Source organism: Nelumbo nucifera, chromosome 3, assembly GCF_055504915.1.
Source record: "Nelumbo nucifera cultivar China Antique chromosome 3, China Antique-T2T, whole genome shotgun sequence".
Lineage (NCBI taxonomy): Eukaryota > Viridiplantae > Streptophyta > Magnoliopsida > Proteales > Nelumbonaceae > Nelumbo > Nelumbo nucifera.
In genome coordinates, this window is record NC_142651.1 from 17,872,226 (window position 1) to 17,889,117 (window position 16,892).

Below are 16,892 nucleotides of genomic sequence, written 5' to 3' on the forward strand. Positions count from 1 at the left end.
GAGAAATTGTAACGGAAGTGTTAAAAAGTCTAATAAGACCTTGTTGAAAGCTCCATATGCATCAAACACAATTACGAACCCAAAGTTAACATGGCCGCCGAGAGCCAAGAGCAGGGAGGTTGGCATTGACATTTTCCTCCCAATGTGTTTGAACCCGGTCGTACTCGACCGATTACATGCAACTACCATGTCACCGATTGTAGTGAAGTTGCAACTGTTGTATTTGTTTGTGGTGTAAATATGAATTTGTGTAAGCACAGGTAAATGGGAAGGCAAGGAAATAATTTTGAATAATTGGGAGATTAAAAAATAAGGAAAAAAGTTAATATCATTTTCAATTAAAAATCGAATTTTAGCAATTTATTCATACTTGTTAAAGAACGGATACAAGAGAGAGCCCTTTAAAGTTTCAAATACCAATAAAGTTGGAGATGGCTACCATGTAGAATGTCAAATGTGCAAACAATTTTTTACAATCTAAGAAAAAAAACTAAAAACATAGATGGTTATTAATTATCGGCCAATACAGGATGACAAAACTTGTTTGTGGGAAGATAAGATACTGTCTATGTGTCAAGATCACAAAGGCTCATCACCAATTTTTGTCTAGTGGATGTAGGGGTGTCAATGGTGTTCAAAAATTTAATTTCAAAATTGATATTTGACATAATCGAATTGAATTTGGATAATTCAAATATCTAATTGATCAATTTCGGATATGATCTAAATCAATTCGATAAATATCTAATTCGATCAATTATTTAATTCTTATATATAATATATAAAATATTTTATATAATTTATATATAACAATTAAGTTATATAAATAATTTATATGTTTATATATTTTATATCAATAAAGATTTATTTTATATATTTATTAATTATCTAAAATAATTAATCAATCGGATTCGAATCGAATATTTGAATATTTAATCAGATTCGAATTTGAATATTAATTTTCAATATCCGTCGGATATCGAATCGAATTCGGAATTGGAATTTATGAATGGATTTAAATTTGAATATTGCCTAATCCGATTCGAATTCGATCCGTTTACACCCTTAAGTGGATGTAGTGTTTTTAAGAGATTGATCAAAAGAGATCGGGACTCACGCCCTTTTCTTAAATGTTAATTAATATCATTACCCACACCACACGAACCACGACGTCCCCTACCTTTACCTCCTTTAAATTATTGTAGCCGTCTATTCATTCTCTCCTAGAGGTGTAAATTGGGTTTGGCTGCCTGCGGCCTGGCATGATGGTTCGCGGACTGTGCCAGGCTCGACACGATCGTACAAGTCGTGTTAGGCCTAGGGTTTTAGGTCCATGGGCCGGGGTGACACGGCACAACCAAGCGGGCCATGCTGCCCACGGCCCTCAGCTCAACTCAGCACAATCCACGTCCTGGCCCAGCCCAGCCCATATATATATATATATATATACATATTTATATAATATTATATAAATTATAAGTATATAATAATATATTAACAAAATAAATATTTTTTTATTTTATTATACTAATTTATTTAATTATTATATATATATACAATTTTATACATCAAAGTTCATATAAAATTAAAATTTTAAAATTTCATCATTTTTCTTAAATAAATAACATTAGCCCGATGCACGACCAGACCTGGTCCAAAGCTCGGCCTACGAGCCAGCCCGGCCTGTGGCACGGCATGGGCCCATATGGGCCTAGGCCGTGAGCCGTGCTGGGCCAACCCCCCAATTTATCCCTAAAGACGGCACGCCCAACACTTGCGCGAACCGCTGACGCCGGACGACATGACCCGTTTTACACCTCTAATTACTCACACCCACGCTTATTAAATGACTTTGTTCTTCTGATTCTGATTGGATGTATACAAATTTATCGGTCATTGTGGAAAAGACCGTTGGATTGGAACCTCTATTTCCACAAATAAAATTACATGGTATGGATCTTGTATTAGTAACAGGGAATTCCCCGGCACGAAATATTCTAATCTGACGATTTTCCTGTGGGCCAATTAAATTGAGAAGACGTACTTAGCTGTAAAATCGTAACTGACCAGGGACTGTATCGTCACGCCACTCCTTGCAGGACCAAACAAAAAAACAACCACCACAGTGAGGAGAAAACCCTCTGAACCTTCCTTAAATGGTTGCTCTAGAGAAATCTCCGCTCCATACCGACATGGCTAAAACCCCATTTCGGACCAAAACCTCCTCTTTCCTCGCGGACGCCATTCTCTTCGTTGGAGGAGCAATGGTGGCTTTGCTACTAGTCTGGTCTCTCTGGTCTCTTGTCGAGCCTACTCCTAACTCTTCCTCTATTTTTTCTTCTCCGGTCACCCTGCCAAACACCGCCGTCTCGGAGGCCTTCTCTGCAGAGGAATGCGCTGAAATTGCCGCCTCGGGGTTGGGGGTTAACCCACCGCCACGACCCCCTGCTCCCACCTTCTACGACGACCCGTATCTCAGCTACACCATCGACAAATCCATGAAGAACTGGGACGAGAAACGTCGGGAGTGGCTGAAGCACCACCCATCCTTCGTCCCCGGGTAAGTGAGCGAGTTCTCCTTGTGTCAGGATCGCAACCGTCTCCGTGCCGTAACCCCCATCAGCGACCACCTGCTCCTGAGGTTCTTCAAGAACAAGGTGGATTGCAATCCCGGTGGTCCGGGCGGCAATGATTGCCCAGCCGGAGGCCGAGTGAATATGGTGAGTGGACTTGGACGCGGCGTTCACGGACATGGAGTTCAAGCTGCCATTGGAGACATGGTGCTACACGGGTGGACGGACTTGAAGGTGTGGAGAGGGTGCCCTTGCATCGCCGAACCTGAAGCTATCGAAGTCCTTCCTGGCAAGGTTCAGGGACGCAAAGAAATGGGTGTCTTCTCTCTCGCTCAAACGTCGCATGATCGAGATCCCGTTGCACGCTCTCTTTTAGGCTCGTGTAGATTTCATTTCATAAAGCGAAATATTCCATTTTCTGAGCATATAAAACATCCGTACACCAACCAAGTGCTTAGGTATATAATAGATTTGTTCGGCGTTTGGATGGAGTGTAATTTTATATTAAATTACTCATATACAGTTTAGATGTAAATACTTACAATGATTTACAATTTTAAATCAATCAATGTTGAACTCCATTGATATGCTTTTAGTTGGATGAATATTTATATCTCATTCAAATGCAGCCTAAAGCATTATTGGATTCATTGTAATACGTGAATAAAAGGAATTGATTGAATTGAGAGTGATCAAACAGGCAGCGTCTTTTCTTCTTTAACCATCATCGTAGGAATGGAGACTATAATATTCTAATATCACAGTCTGAATTAAGGCTATGTTTAGTTTTAAGGAAAATGTAGGAAAACCTATATAAGGTTTGTAAATATTTTCCTACCTTTGCCTTCTTTTCCCTACATTTTCCTTCAAACCAAACCCAGCCTTAAGGATTGACTAGTTTTGGTAAACATGTTTTACATTCTAACCTTTTTTTTTATTGTTACTAGTATTTTTGACTCCCAATTTATTACCCACTAAATGTTCCCCCATTTATGCCCATGAAACACCAAACTGTGTATTGGGAACATCTCCCTATGAATGAAGAATGAAATATTCCCAATATACAGCTATTATGTCTCGTGGATAGGGACGTGGGAACAACTAGGTGGGTAGTAGATCTGAGCCTTTTTTTTTTGCCAAGATAACAGTGGCTTTTGGAAAAGCTATGACCTTTCTTTCTCAACCCATGTGATTTTCACCAGTGACATGTAGGCCTCAATTGCTGCATATTAACATTTTTTACCCACCTCCATTTTTTTGTCCACTTCCATCATCGCCTTCTACCATTGCCTAGCATTACTAGTAAGCACCCCTGCAATTTACTTCTGAAGATTCATCGACAAAATCCTCTCTTTAATGTTAAACTCCGCTCCATAGCTATTCTCACCAGCAAAGCGAATAGAAACCAATATCTAGAACCACTGTGAGATTATTACCCAGTTAGAAGATGATTATAAAAGGGTGAAAATGGATTAAAAAAAATCACTTGCACAAAACAGGCATGGGCATGCTACACACAAGATATTCTCACATCCACACCCACAAGTAATTACAATTGCACATTGAGAATATCTCTCATTCATTCATGGCCTGACATTCCCAATACAAGGTGGTGGTGTTTCGTGAGTATGGTGTTCCGAGTGCAAGGGGAGGGTTGGGTTGAGACTTGAGACAAATGCTCTTAATTCCAGCAGTTGCCATATCTTAGGGAAGGATCAAAAATAGGAATGGCGATGGGATGGGGTGGGGTGGGGTGAGGTCTGGTTGTGCATACCCCATCCCTAACCCCAAATTCAAATGCCCCCGCCTCCGTCCCTATCCCGAACCCCACTAGGGCTAGAAATCTCGACCCCATATCCGTTCCACGAGGAACAAGGATCCCCAATTTTGCCCCACCTCACTTCGAATACTCTTACTTGCATAGTTGCATACTTGCAATTCTTTTTTTTTTTCAACCTATATGGATCCATATGGGTTGTTAATATATAGGGTAAAATACAAAATCCTCCCCTTAAGTTTTTGATATTCATAAAAATTTCTCCTGTAATTTCACTTTAACAAAAACCTCCCATCTATTTTTAAAAATTTCAACAAATACCTTCATTTTGTCAATGACCCTTTAGATGTAATGGATATGATGGTGGACTAGCTATTAGTGAGGAATTCTCATATCGAATTCAATCGCTGCCATGTGTTTTAGTCAGGGAGAATTGAACATGTCTGAGAATTTTTCACTAACAACCAATATTTGTTTCAACAAAAATGAGATGAATGACAATCTGAATTGTCAGATGTCCAATGATGGTACTGGGAATTTCGTTCAGCATGGTGAAGAGGTATGAGAATAAAATAAAAGAAAAAAAAATGTTATAGAGGGAAGATGGAAGAAGAAAAAGAAATGTAGAAATAATGGGAGAAAAAAAAAAGGTAAGTGGGAGTCTAGAGATTCAAACCTAGTCAACGGATGGAAAACAGGGGATGGATTGGTAGAAGTAAAGAGGCGGTGGCTTCAGGTTACAAATGGAAGGAATTAAGAGAAGAAGAAAGAGAGGGGAGAGAGAAAATGAGGACCATAGTTGCAACAGTGGTACGAGGCGGTCACGATAGCTCAGCGACTATTGTTGTTCAAATAGATGAAACCGGGAATCGAGGGGGTGTTGGCAGTGACAGAAGAAAGTCAATCGATGGGAGATGAGGAGGAAGGGAAGAGAGAGAGAGAGAGTTGGAAAGAAAGGAGAAAAGATGGTCGGAGTTGGAGATCGAATTCAGTCAGCGCCATCGGTGGAGGGAAAAAGATAGAGTTGAAGGTGTGGTGAACACTGTAGCCATCTTCGACGAGGAATTGAAGGTGTGGTGATCACAGTTGTAGGTAAACTTGTTGGAAGAGGGGAGCTTCTGAAGGCACTGGGACGCGATGGCAGGGAAGTTGCCAGTGAACTCAACCAAGATCATCGTCCCTTGAGCCATGAAGCTGTAGATAAATGATTCTTGCTAACTCATTTTCGAGTGGGCAGAGAAATGGAGGAGGAAATAATACCAACTCACCGCCGGACAACTCTTCTTCAATGGGGAAGCCTTCTCCTCCTACTCACTAAATCAAGTAATCAACATTCCTATTTTCTCATAAAAATCTATAAGCTGCTGGGTTGATTTTTGGAATTTAGCAGATCTTGCTTTAAACCCAAATGGGGGAGAAAGAAGCAATGCCTTTATTTATAGAGCAAGCAAGGTAAGCAAGTTACAAAGCATATATTCAGACAAGTCTATGTGAGATTTGATTATGTGTGTGAGAGAGAAAGAGGTTAAAGAAGAGGGGAGGTTGGACTGGGAGTGCATGGCATTTTCTGATCATTTATGAGAAATTCCTGCTAAATTAGACATGTGGCATTTTTTAAGAATTTATTACTAAAACCCACAATACACTACCACCATTTTCAATCAATTCCTAAAAAGATGCAAAAAAATGTAAAAGTGGTTATTTACAATCACTTCTGTCTACATTCTATCAATCTTAATTAATCATTAACCCTCTACACATCATAACAAAAGAAACTATTCATACTCTAATAAATATTGAAAAGCTATTTTTTGAAATCAAATTTTATTAAAATTTTAATAATTATTTAAAATGTTAATAAATATAAATTTAACACTATTGATTCCACAATGTAAATTTAACATTACTCATTCCCTATACTTAATAACGCGTCATTCACTAGTTAGGATAACAAAAGATGGCAAAGAGGAAATGGGATCTGCTCTTCACACGGGGTGCCTCACATGCACATCCAATGTGCATTGGGAACATCTCCCATGAATAATAACTTATAAGTATGGGAGATGTTCCCAATGCATGGTACGATGTGCGTGTGAGGCACGAGTGAGGTGCCCTGTGTGAGGAGTAGATCTGATATCGGCAAAGAGAGCTATTTGATTAAAATTATATGCACATTAATTGGGTAAACCATGCATTTTGAAAAAGAAAAGATCATCGTTTTAACGTTTTCCATTCTGCTCATTGACGAAAGTAAGGTATTTGTCAAAATTTTCAAAAATGGAGAGGAGGTTTTGTATTTTACCCTAAAATTATGTTTTTTTTTTTTGTATTAATCACTGCTTGACACCCCATAATTCCTATTTTATTACAAAGACAATATTGGAATTTGGGATTCAAAACCTTACCACCGTTGGACAATTCATCTACCGCACCCACCAATTGGGCTACCCCTAATTTGGCATTATATTATATAATATAACGAGGGTGGAATGAACAAGTGCCAAAATCACTTTGGTGCCCCATAGAGCGCACCCGTTGGGCGCCCCGCAACATATCCACACTGTGCATCGGAAAACATCTCCCAATGAACAGAAGTGTTATCAGTGTATTCTCAAATGTGCAAGTGGGGCATGTTGTGTAAGGCGCATATGTGAATTTGCAAATAGACATGTTCATGGGCTGGCCTGTCCCGACCCAATCTAAGTTAGGCTTGGGTAGGATTTCAAGCCCGTAGGTTCAAGCTTGAGCCTAAAACACCGGGTCTGATCTTTTTTTCGGGTTTTCTCTTAAAAGGCCGACTTAATAATGTATTATATAATATATATATTATAATATATTTTTTCTTTATTAGCCTTCTATTTTTCCAAGCAATAGTGAGATCATTCGTTATTTTTTAGGTTTGAGGTATTTTAATATAAATAAAATAGTTTTTTATTGAATAAAAAATCATTTTCCAATTTTTTGCAAGGTTTGAGCCTGAATATATTATATTAATACAAAGAGTCATAAACAAAGCCTGGCCCGAACTCGGCCCGGCCTGGCCTATGAACAGGTCAATTACAAATACCATCCCCACCCCATCTGTCATTCTCATACTTCAAGTGTTCCCGAAATCTACCCGAACCACGACCAATGGTAAAAAAACCCGCTTGCCCGACCGAGGCGGGGACGGGTCAAAAGTTTTGACTATGTTTGGTTTAAAGGAAAAGGTAAGGAAAGACAAGAAACTAATACAAGATTTGTAAAGGTGTCTTACTTTTTCCTCCTTCCCCTACATTTTCCTTCAAACCCAACAGTATAAGGGTTTGGAAAAAATTTCCGTCATTGAAGTTTATTTTCTCGGTTCTCTGTTCCGCCAGTCACCTGTTCGAGGGAAGGGTCAAAAGCTGTTAAGCTGTTAGGGCTTCAACCAGTGAGGCAAGTTTCTTCTCCCTGCTATCTGTTTCACCATTGAAGCAAGCTTCGATCATTAAATTATCTTCAACGCTGTTGTTTCTCGCCGCGCCATTGTTTTTCATCGCCGTTGTTTCGCAGTTCTCAGTTCTCAAGTCGCCAAGTCGCTGCTGTTTGTAGATCGGAGCTGGGGATAGGTAAAATCTTTGGTTCTCAAGTCGCAAGTTTCTTCTGCTGATATCTAGAAGTCACCAGAATAAACATCCAATACAACATTAGTCTCTTGCTGTTTGATGGCTGTGAAATCTTCTTTGATATTATCAGCACGCTATGATCACACTTTCGTAATACTGTGAATGTTTTTCAACACCATTTTCACTTGTTTAGACTTGAATGTTTAATGCGCGTTGGCTCAAAGGCTCTCTCTGCAGAGATATACTACAGTACTTTCCACTTATGCACGGCCAATTGGCCATCAATTCAGAAAATGACTAGGCTCCTATTTTGTCTACAAACCCAATTCGGTTCATCCCAAGTTTCCAAATATTCCAACTGTTTGATCACTGTTGCCGATGATAGTATTCGGTGACAGTATTAAACCAGGGGCTGCACACTCTATACCAAACACACTTTACTTCACACTCTCACAGACTATGGTAGAAATTTGGAAGGAAAAAAAAACCAGGGGCTGCAAAATTTCTGTAACATTTTGGCATATTAAGACAAAAGAACAATCTAGACCCAAAGCTATATCCTACTTAGTTTTACCTACTTTCAGTTCTTATGGCTTGTAAATAATAGCTAGAATTTTCTGTCACCCAAAGCTATATCCTACACCATTTTCACCCGTGATTCTTATATTTTCATTCTTTCACACAACATGCATCTTCATGCATTTTCTGCTCGTATTTCATAACTTATAGGGATATAAAATGTTATCTTCAATAATATGACAACATGTGGCAATGTATCTTTCTATTACAATAATGTGGAATTATGTATATTTCTTCTTAAGGCAGTTTAGTGATTTAATAAATTGGAGTAAATCAAAAAGTATTTGCCTTTCATGCTCTGTTTCTTTCTATAGGATAGCCAGAAAATGCCTTCAATGGCCCATTCAGAAGCCAGAGATTTCACCAAAACCAAACAACCTAATGGGAAAATTGTTAAGAATGGCCCAAAAGATGAATCCAGGTTCCCCCTTCCCTTTTTTTGTTGTTTCCCCCTAATGATTACAGTTTTTTATTTTTTATTTTTCCCTCTATTTATTTTGGTTTTAATTATTCCTCTTTCTGCTGTTAGGAGGCAAAAGATTGCACAACAGAGAAAAAGCCTACCTATCACATCAGGTGATTACTTAAATTCATGTTACTCTTAATAATTTTGTTTTTAACCAATGTTGTAAAAATATTATGTTTTACAATACAATTCACAATTCGAATATTTGAATCATGAATACCAAGGGGTTCGATTCGAATCTAATGTGTTGCATGTGACAATTTCAAAATAATAATGATAACAATAACGATTTGGAGGGTGAAAAGACATGGCTTTTTGAAGGACAACATTTTATTTGTCTTGTTCCATGGCAACATTAAGAATCTAGTCCAGGTCCAGCTTAACTGTCACACTAAGATGTTATTAAAACTAAACCAATTTTCTTGTGGTAGCTTTTACATATTTTTTTTGGTTATTGTTTAATTTTCCTCTAACCAAAATGGTTAATATGATAGAAAAAGATAAATTTTCCGTTCACCAATATTTATTTATGAAATTCAGCAACTGCTTTTTGAGAACAGGTAAGGTATAAATTCTATTATATCAAAAGAGAATGCCAATGTAACACAAGACTGTACATTGGAGATATACAAAAGATCTAGAAAAACTAATTACAGAAACAAAAGACTCTTGATTTAAGTATTAAAATGCGTTCCTTTAAACAAAGGACTTGTTACCAGCCAAAAAAAGCAACATCCCTTTGATTACCCAAAACCATGATTTCCTCACAGGCTTTATTTTCAAAAATATTGTCATTTCTTTTCCCCCAAATAGCCCAAATAACAGCTGCTGGAATTATTTCCCAAAATAATCTCCCTGGCTTTCTTAGGCCAGAAATCTGCTGGCCCTCTAAAAGCTGCATAACTGTTTCCATGCAGCAAATGTGAGTTCAAAAGATGCCTGGAACTTGCATCCAGAGGGAGTAGGTAAATTACAGTGAAAGAACAAGTGGCATACTGACTCCAAACAGTTGTTGCAGAAGACACACAGGAGGTTGTCCACAAACATTTCTCTCATTTGCAAATTTTTAGCAGTTAGGCACTTGTTAGTGACTGCCTCCCAAAGGAGGAAAGAAATCTTTGATGGAACAGCCCTGCACCACACTCTTGAACTAGGGAAACTACTTCTACCTGGGGGAAGTAAATGGTTGTACATAGATTTCACTGTGAAATTCCTGGACCTGTCCCACTGCCATGATCTTCTATCAACCTGATTGCTGTTAAGACTTGTGCTATACAGAATTGACATCAGCTTAGACAGGGAATCAATTTCCCAATCATTGAGACTTGTTCTGAAAAGGGGGGTCCATACAATTGAATCATTACACATCTTGTAATTCTCTCTAATAGACGACTCCTTGTTTGTGGCTATATCAAGCATCATAGATCAAATATCTTTCAGAGGTCCCTCAGCTGCCCAAATGTATTCCCAAAAATCCACCCTCGCTCCATCTCCCACTTCATACCTCACACCTTTATTGAATTGGTCAATTGATTTCTCTATGCCCTTCCATAAAGCACAACTATAGGAAGTAGAAACTTGCCTTGGATCCCACTCTCTGTTCCGGAGAAGCCATATTTGATTGACATTACCCTTCTCCACAGGGAGAAAACCTTGTTTGTTCTCGAGAACCATTTCCCCATGAGAGCCAAATTTATCTCCTTCACCCTTTTCACCTCCCAAATCCCAAGCTTCTAGGAGAGCATCAGAACAAACCTTCTTCCAGTTAACTACGTGAAACTTGAACTATTCTTTCCATCCTCTCCACAAAAACTTCCTCATCTTCTTCTCGTTTCTGTTTGCCATGCCACTTGGAATGGGGAAGAGAATCATCATGTAGGTTGGAAGGCTGGAGAAGACACTTTTGATAAATACTAGTTTCCCTCCCTTAGACAAGTGTCTAGGCTTCCAAACAGCCAGCTTTCTCTCCATTCTTTGACGAATCAGTTTCCAAATAGATTTGGAAATGCACCTAGCTCCAAGAGGCAATCCTAAGTATTTTGTTGGAAGCTTCCCTATCTTACATCCTGATTCTTCAGCCCAAGAATTTAGAGGTGGAACGTCCCCACAGCTATTAGCTCTGATTTTTGCAAATTAATTCTTAGCCCTGTGACAGTCTCAAGCCAAATCAGAGTTGCTTTTAGAACCTCCAACCAAGGTATTGCCATGATAAATAGGTATTACCGTGACTATTCATAATTTTGATTGTAGAGTTGTTTATAAGCTTCCAAGAGGGGGGGGGGGGGTAGGGGAAATAAGGGAAAAACACAAATCTTACCATGTGATTTACTAATTTGTTCATTAAGGTATGTACTGTTCTATTGCTCTGATGGCTTTGAGGTATATTCTAGCCGCTAGAACAATACTCTTTGTTACCTGGTGCTTTGAGTCTATTTAATTACTGTTGAAGCATTTCTTTATTTTAGGCATATTCTTTTTATCAATGGAATATTTTATTTTTGAGTTTCTTTTTTTAGTCCTATTTGATAGTTAAAGTATAAATATATTAATATAAAAAAAGGAGGACAAGAAATCCCATATAGAAAAATTAACATGGCTGATATACCATGCCACATCTACAATGTATACAACTTAATTAATTTTCTTATTTGTATTTGTTTAACTGTTTTCTTAGTTGAGAGACAACTTGTGGAGGAAGTGAGAAAGAATGATACATTGATCATAGTTGGTGAAACTGGAAGTGGGAAAACAACACGTAAGTTTTGTATTCCTTCAAATATAATATATGACCTTTTCTTTCTTATTCCAAACATTTTTTTAGTGTTGCTACATGCACTACTGGAGATTGATGGGTTTAATGACTTGTATAATTGGTATTTTTTTATCAGTAATGACTAGTATAATTGTTTTGTAATTGGTTTTCTTCTCATTAGCAAATATCTATACCTTTCTCTACCACTTTATTTTGTATTCATTTCTATATTCACCTTCAAATCTTTTTTTTGGGAGAAGTTAAATACTTCCATTTGTTATCCTGCAAAGTTCAATTGCCACATGTATGTGAAGAATATTAAGGAGCCATTGCAAGTATTTCACAGAGAGAGCTTGTTTTCACCATCTGTTATATATACAGTATTAGAGATTTTTTTGTCAGTAAACTGTAATCAATTCATTAATTACTGAAAGAGCATTACAAGTTAAGTTCAAGTAGAAGAGAAAGTTAAAGTCAAGTTTAACAGCCCTTATTACAAATCTTCCCAGATTCCATTTGCTGTTCTCTTTACCCATTTGAAGCTTGCTTCTAAATCCTTCTCCATGCTCTTGATTTCTCTTATTAGGTATCTGAAAATCCAAACACCTGGGTTGTTGTCATTCATCGAAGATATTACCAGTTTTGAGTTATCCTCAATCTCCAGATTCTTAAAATCACATTGTTTTGCTAGCTCTTGCAGAGCCCCCTATTCCAATCAGCCCCGAATACACAGACACCACTTTCCCTGTAGCATCTATTAATATCCCTCCAATTCCTGACAACCCTAGATTTCTTATTGAGCTTCCATCAAAGTTCAGTTTTAATCTATTAGAGTGGGGGAAGGGGCTTCCAGTCTATAATTACTCTTTCTAAAGGGGTATCACCCCAATTGATAAAAAAGGGGGTATCACCCAACTAGACATCTTCCCAAAATAAGGGGTATCACCCAACGGATTAAACATTTCAACATCTTTAATCTGTTTGGTGGCGAGGCAAAGGAGCAGGATTTTTCCACTTCCAATGGTTTGGCGTCGACCAGTAATAGTTCAAATAAGGTCCAAGTTTGTCCGAATGGGCGGCTAGAAAACTCTGCTACGAATTTAGAAGATCCACATCCAATTAGAAATTCAAAGCAGGGTAGCGGTAATGGGATTGTCAATGATCACCAGAATCTCCATAGTTTTCTGCATCCTGTAAATCACTGCATTCAGTTCTGCTGTCCAATCCAGACAGATTGGACAGGTTGTTTGATGGTTCTACTTTCAGCTGGCCAAAAAGGAGGGGAAGACTAATGTGGAGGTGTACAAGGGCAGCAGTAATCTGGACCTTATGGGAGGAGGGAAATAAATGTATATTCGAGGAAAAGAAAAGGAGCAAAGAAGCATTAATTGAAGGGATTATGGCAAAAGTGGCTTTCTGGACAAAGACACTGGAGTTGTTTTCAGCTTTCTCTATTGATGACATAACAAGGAACTGGAGAACAATTGCAGCCTCAACTTCAGCCAAGTGGAAGGCACTAAAGGGTTGGGATCCCCCAGAGTTAGGATTCCTGGAATTAAACTTTGACGGAAACAGTTTTGGGAATCCGGGTCATTTGGAATTGGAGGGGTTTTAAGAAATGAAAGTGGAGTGATCATGGGCATGTACTCAGGTCCCATTGGATTGTGTGATTCTGTAACAGCAGAACTGAATGCAGTGATTTATGGGATGCAGAAAACTATGGAGATGGGGGTAAGAAAGCTAATAGTTGAAGGTGACTCCAAAATGGTAATAAGTTGGCTAAAACAGAATGAGAAGGCTCCGTGGTTTTTTAGAAACAAAATCAAACAATTCAAGAGGTTCTCAAGGGATATGCAGCTGATAATTCAATGGACTCCTAGGTTGGCAAATGGTCTAGCTGACCAACTAGCAAAGCAAGGGGTAAACAGGGCAGTGTGTTTATGGGCTCATTTGTAAGACTGAATATTAAATTGTCTTTGTATTTTCTTGGTGGTAGCCGAGGCTGCCTTTGATTTGTACATTTCTCTTTATCTAAGTAATAAAATTTGTTGATGTTGATGCTGATAAAAAAAAGGATCGCCAGGAAGGGATAAGATGCAGAGCTCAAGAAGTTTTTCACAGGAGAATTCTTGCCCAGAATTTGGCTCCCATCAGGTCCATCCTATAAAAGACCGTGATCCTCCTCTTCTTGTGAAAGGAAAGGAAATAGAGTCTCCGTCCTCTCCCCCCCAAGGTATGGCAGTAAATTTGTTTTTGGGTACTAATGTGGGTCCTCTGTCTCTAGCCTGTTCTCCAGGTTCTCAGCCTCAATATTTGCTGCCAACCGTGGATGCAAAAGAGATTGACACTGGGAATGGGGATGAGGCTGTAGTTGAAGAAGTGATGGGAGAAAGAATTTGGGATTTAATTGAACAATCTTTGGAAGAAATGAAGAGGAAAATAAAAATAAAGAATGTGGAAAAATTGAGGAGGTAAATGCTACCACAGTAGATGGAGATATGAACAAGGGGGAAGATTTGGTGGCTGAAAAAAGGAAGAAGGCAGGGCAGAAAAGTTTGTGGAGAAATTGGGGTGTAGGGTGAAGGATTCTAATGACTTAAAAGGATTAAGAAAGCTGAGGAGAAGGTGAGAAAAGGAAGATGAGTGAGGTAGAGAGGCTAAAGCTTGATGTGGAGGGAGATAGGGAGTTTACTGAGAGGAGGGGTAGAAGAAGAGGGGGCAAGTAAATCAGGGGGTTGAGGTAGGGGCTACAAAATCAGAGTGAATTGATGAAAATGATCAGTTGGAATGTTTGAGGATTAGGGAGCACAAGGAAGAGAGCCATAATAAAGGAAATGCTGAAGAAGGAGAAACTGGATGTTGTTCTGTTGCAAGAGACTAAGCTCTCGACCTTTGATGACAGTTGGGCCAGAAGTATCTGGAGGTCTAGGGGCATAGGTTGGGCAATGTCACCGTCATGGGGGTTCCTCTGGTGGTATGGTGGTACTCTGGAAGAAGAATGTGTTGCAAGGAATGGAGGAACTGATGGGGAAGTTTATAGTTTCTCTTAAATTCCGACAAGAGGATGATGATTTTGAATGGGTGTTAACATGCATTTACGGACCTAATGGGTATAGGGAGAGGAATGAGATGTGGGAAGAGCTTGAAGATATACGGGGATTGTGGGATGGACCATGGTGTATTGGAGGGGACTTCAATGTGATAAGATTTGTTGAGGAAACAATTGCGAATTGAAGGAGTTGCCCCTCGTGAATAGTAACTTCACCTGGTCTAATCTGCAATCAAATCCAATTTGTTCTAAGCTTGATAGATTTTTATTTACAGTGGATTGGGAAGCCCATTGGGGAGGGTTGGTCTCAATGGCTTTACCTAGGTTAACCTCTGATCATTGGCCTATCTCCTTATCCAAGGTTGAGTTAAGAGGAAGTAGTCCAGCCCCATTTTGGTTTGAGAACATGTGGCTTAGTCATCAAGGGTTTAGAGAGAAGGTAAAGGATTGGTGGACAAAGATTAACACTAGCGATCAGTGGGAGGGTATGAAATTTCAGCATAAGCTTAAAGAGTTGAAAGCAAGCATCACGATATGGAATGCACAACAATTTGGGAGACTAGAAGAGAAAAAACAAGAGGTAATTGACAATATTGAGATGCTGGATAAAAAAGAAAATGATGAACTCTTTGGAGAAAGAGAAAAGCAAGAGAGTGGGAGGCTGAGAAAGGAATTGGAGGATATTCTTTTCAAAGAAGCGATCACCTGGAGGCAGAAATCTAGGCAAACATGGTTAAAGGAAGTGGATAGAAACACAAAGTTCTTCCATGCCTTAGCCAATGACAGAACGAGGAAAAAATTCATATCAAAATTGGAAGTTGAAGGGGACTATTGATCAACAAAATGAAATTGCTAGTGCCCTTATTAACCATTTCAAGTTGATCTTTAGAAAACCTCTCTTTGGAAGACTTTGTGTGGAAGGGTTGGAGCGGCCAAGATTTGAGGATGATAAAAAAAGGTGGTTAGAAAGAAGGTTTGACTTAGAGGAAATAAATGAAGCAGTTTTTTTGATGGATAGAGTTAAAGCACTAGGTCCATATGGCTTTACTATGGCTTTCTACCAAGACTGTTGGGACATTTTGAAGGAGGATATCCAAAACGTGTTTGATGAATTTTTTAACAGGGGAGTAATTAACCCAAGATTAAATTCTACCTTCATTGCCTTGATTCCAAAGAAAGCATTTGTTAAGGATAGGAAGATCATTGACCAAATCCTTATTGCCAATGAGAGTGTGGAGGAGCTAAAGAGATCTGAAAAGAAAGGTTTGATTTGCAAGCTCGGTTGAGAGAAAGCTTATGATCTGGTGGACTAGGATTTCTTAGTGGAAGTGATGAGGAATTTTGGCTTTGGAGATAGGTGGTGTAAGTGGATTAAGGGATGCATCAGTACATGTCATTACTCACTTTTGGTTAATGGCACAGTAGTTAACCACTTTCCAGCCATCAAAGGTATTAGACAGGGGGACCCACTCTCTCCATTCTTATTCACATTAGTAGCAAAAGTGCTAGGCATTCTTTTCCAGAGAGCAGATTTGAGGGGTTTGGTGAGAGGTTGGAGAGTGGGAAGAGAAAGAGTGCCTATTACTCACTTGTAGTGTGCCGATGATACTGTCCTATTCTATGAGGGAGGTGATCTAAATTGGGTGAGGAATATGAAGGAGGTTATACAAGTCTTTGAGAAAATGACAAATCTGAAAGTTAACTTCAATAAGACGTGTAGCAGGCATCAACATGGAAGTTGAAGAGGTATTTGAATGTGCAACAATATATGGTTGTGAGGTATGTCTGTGGCCTATGAATTATTTGGGTTTACCTCTGGGGGCAACCCTAGAAGCATGAATGTTTGGAATCCGGTGGTGGATAGAATCTCAAAAAGGCTTGCCTCTTGGAAAAGGAATTAGCTTTCGATGAGTGGAAGAATTACCTTGATCAAATCAACTTTGGCCAATTTGCTAGTTTACTTTATTTCGGTCTTTAGATGCCTGCGGGGATCTGTAGAAGGTTGGAGAAGCTAATGAGGAATTTTTTATGGAAACTGGGAGAGGAAAAGAGGGATCATAGAGTGAGATGGGAAATGGTGAGTAGAAGTAAGGAGCTAGGGGGTCTAGG

At 38.9% G+C, this 16,892-nt stretch overlaps 1 protein-coding gene across 4 annotated transcripts in view; it reads left to right on the plus strand.

The window, feature by feature from the left end:
- The first annotated feature begins 7,627 nt into the window (after window positions 1-7,627).
- LOC104599437 (RNA helicase family protein) overlaps window positions 7,628-16,892 on the plus strand; it is a 48,964-nt gene continuing 39,699 nt past the window's right edge. Inside the window, exons 1-5 of one of the 4 annotated variants that reach the window (XM_010261988.3) lie at window positions 7,628-7,767; window positions 7,885-7,940; window positions 8,831-8,937; window positions 9,046-9,092; window positions 11,657-11,737. In XM_010261988.3, the coding sequence (XP_010260290.1) occupies window positions 8,843-8,937; window positions 9,046-9,092; window positions 11,657-11,737 (223 nt within the window). In that variant the 5' untranslated portion in view covers window positions 7,628-7,767; window positions 7,885-7,940; window positions 8,831-8,842. Of the gene's footprint in view, window positions 7,941-8,830; window positions 8,938-9,045; window positions 9,093-11,656; window positions 11,738-16,892 lie in introns of all 4 variants that reach the window. The other 3 variants (XM_088901218.1, XM_010261979.3, XM_019198319.2) reach the window with 3 other exon arrangements.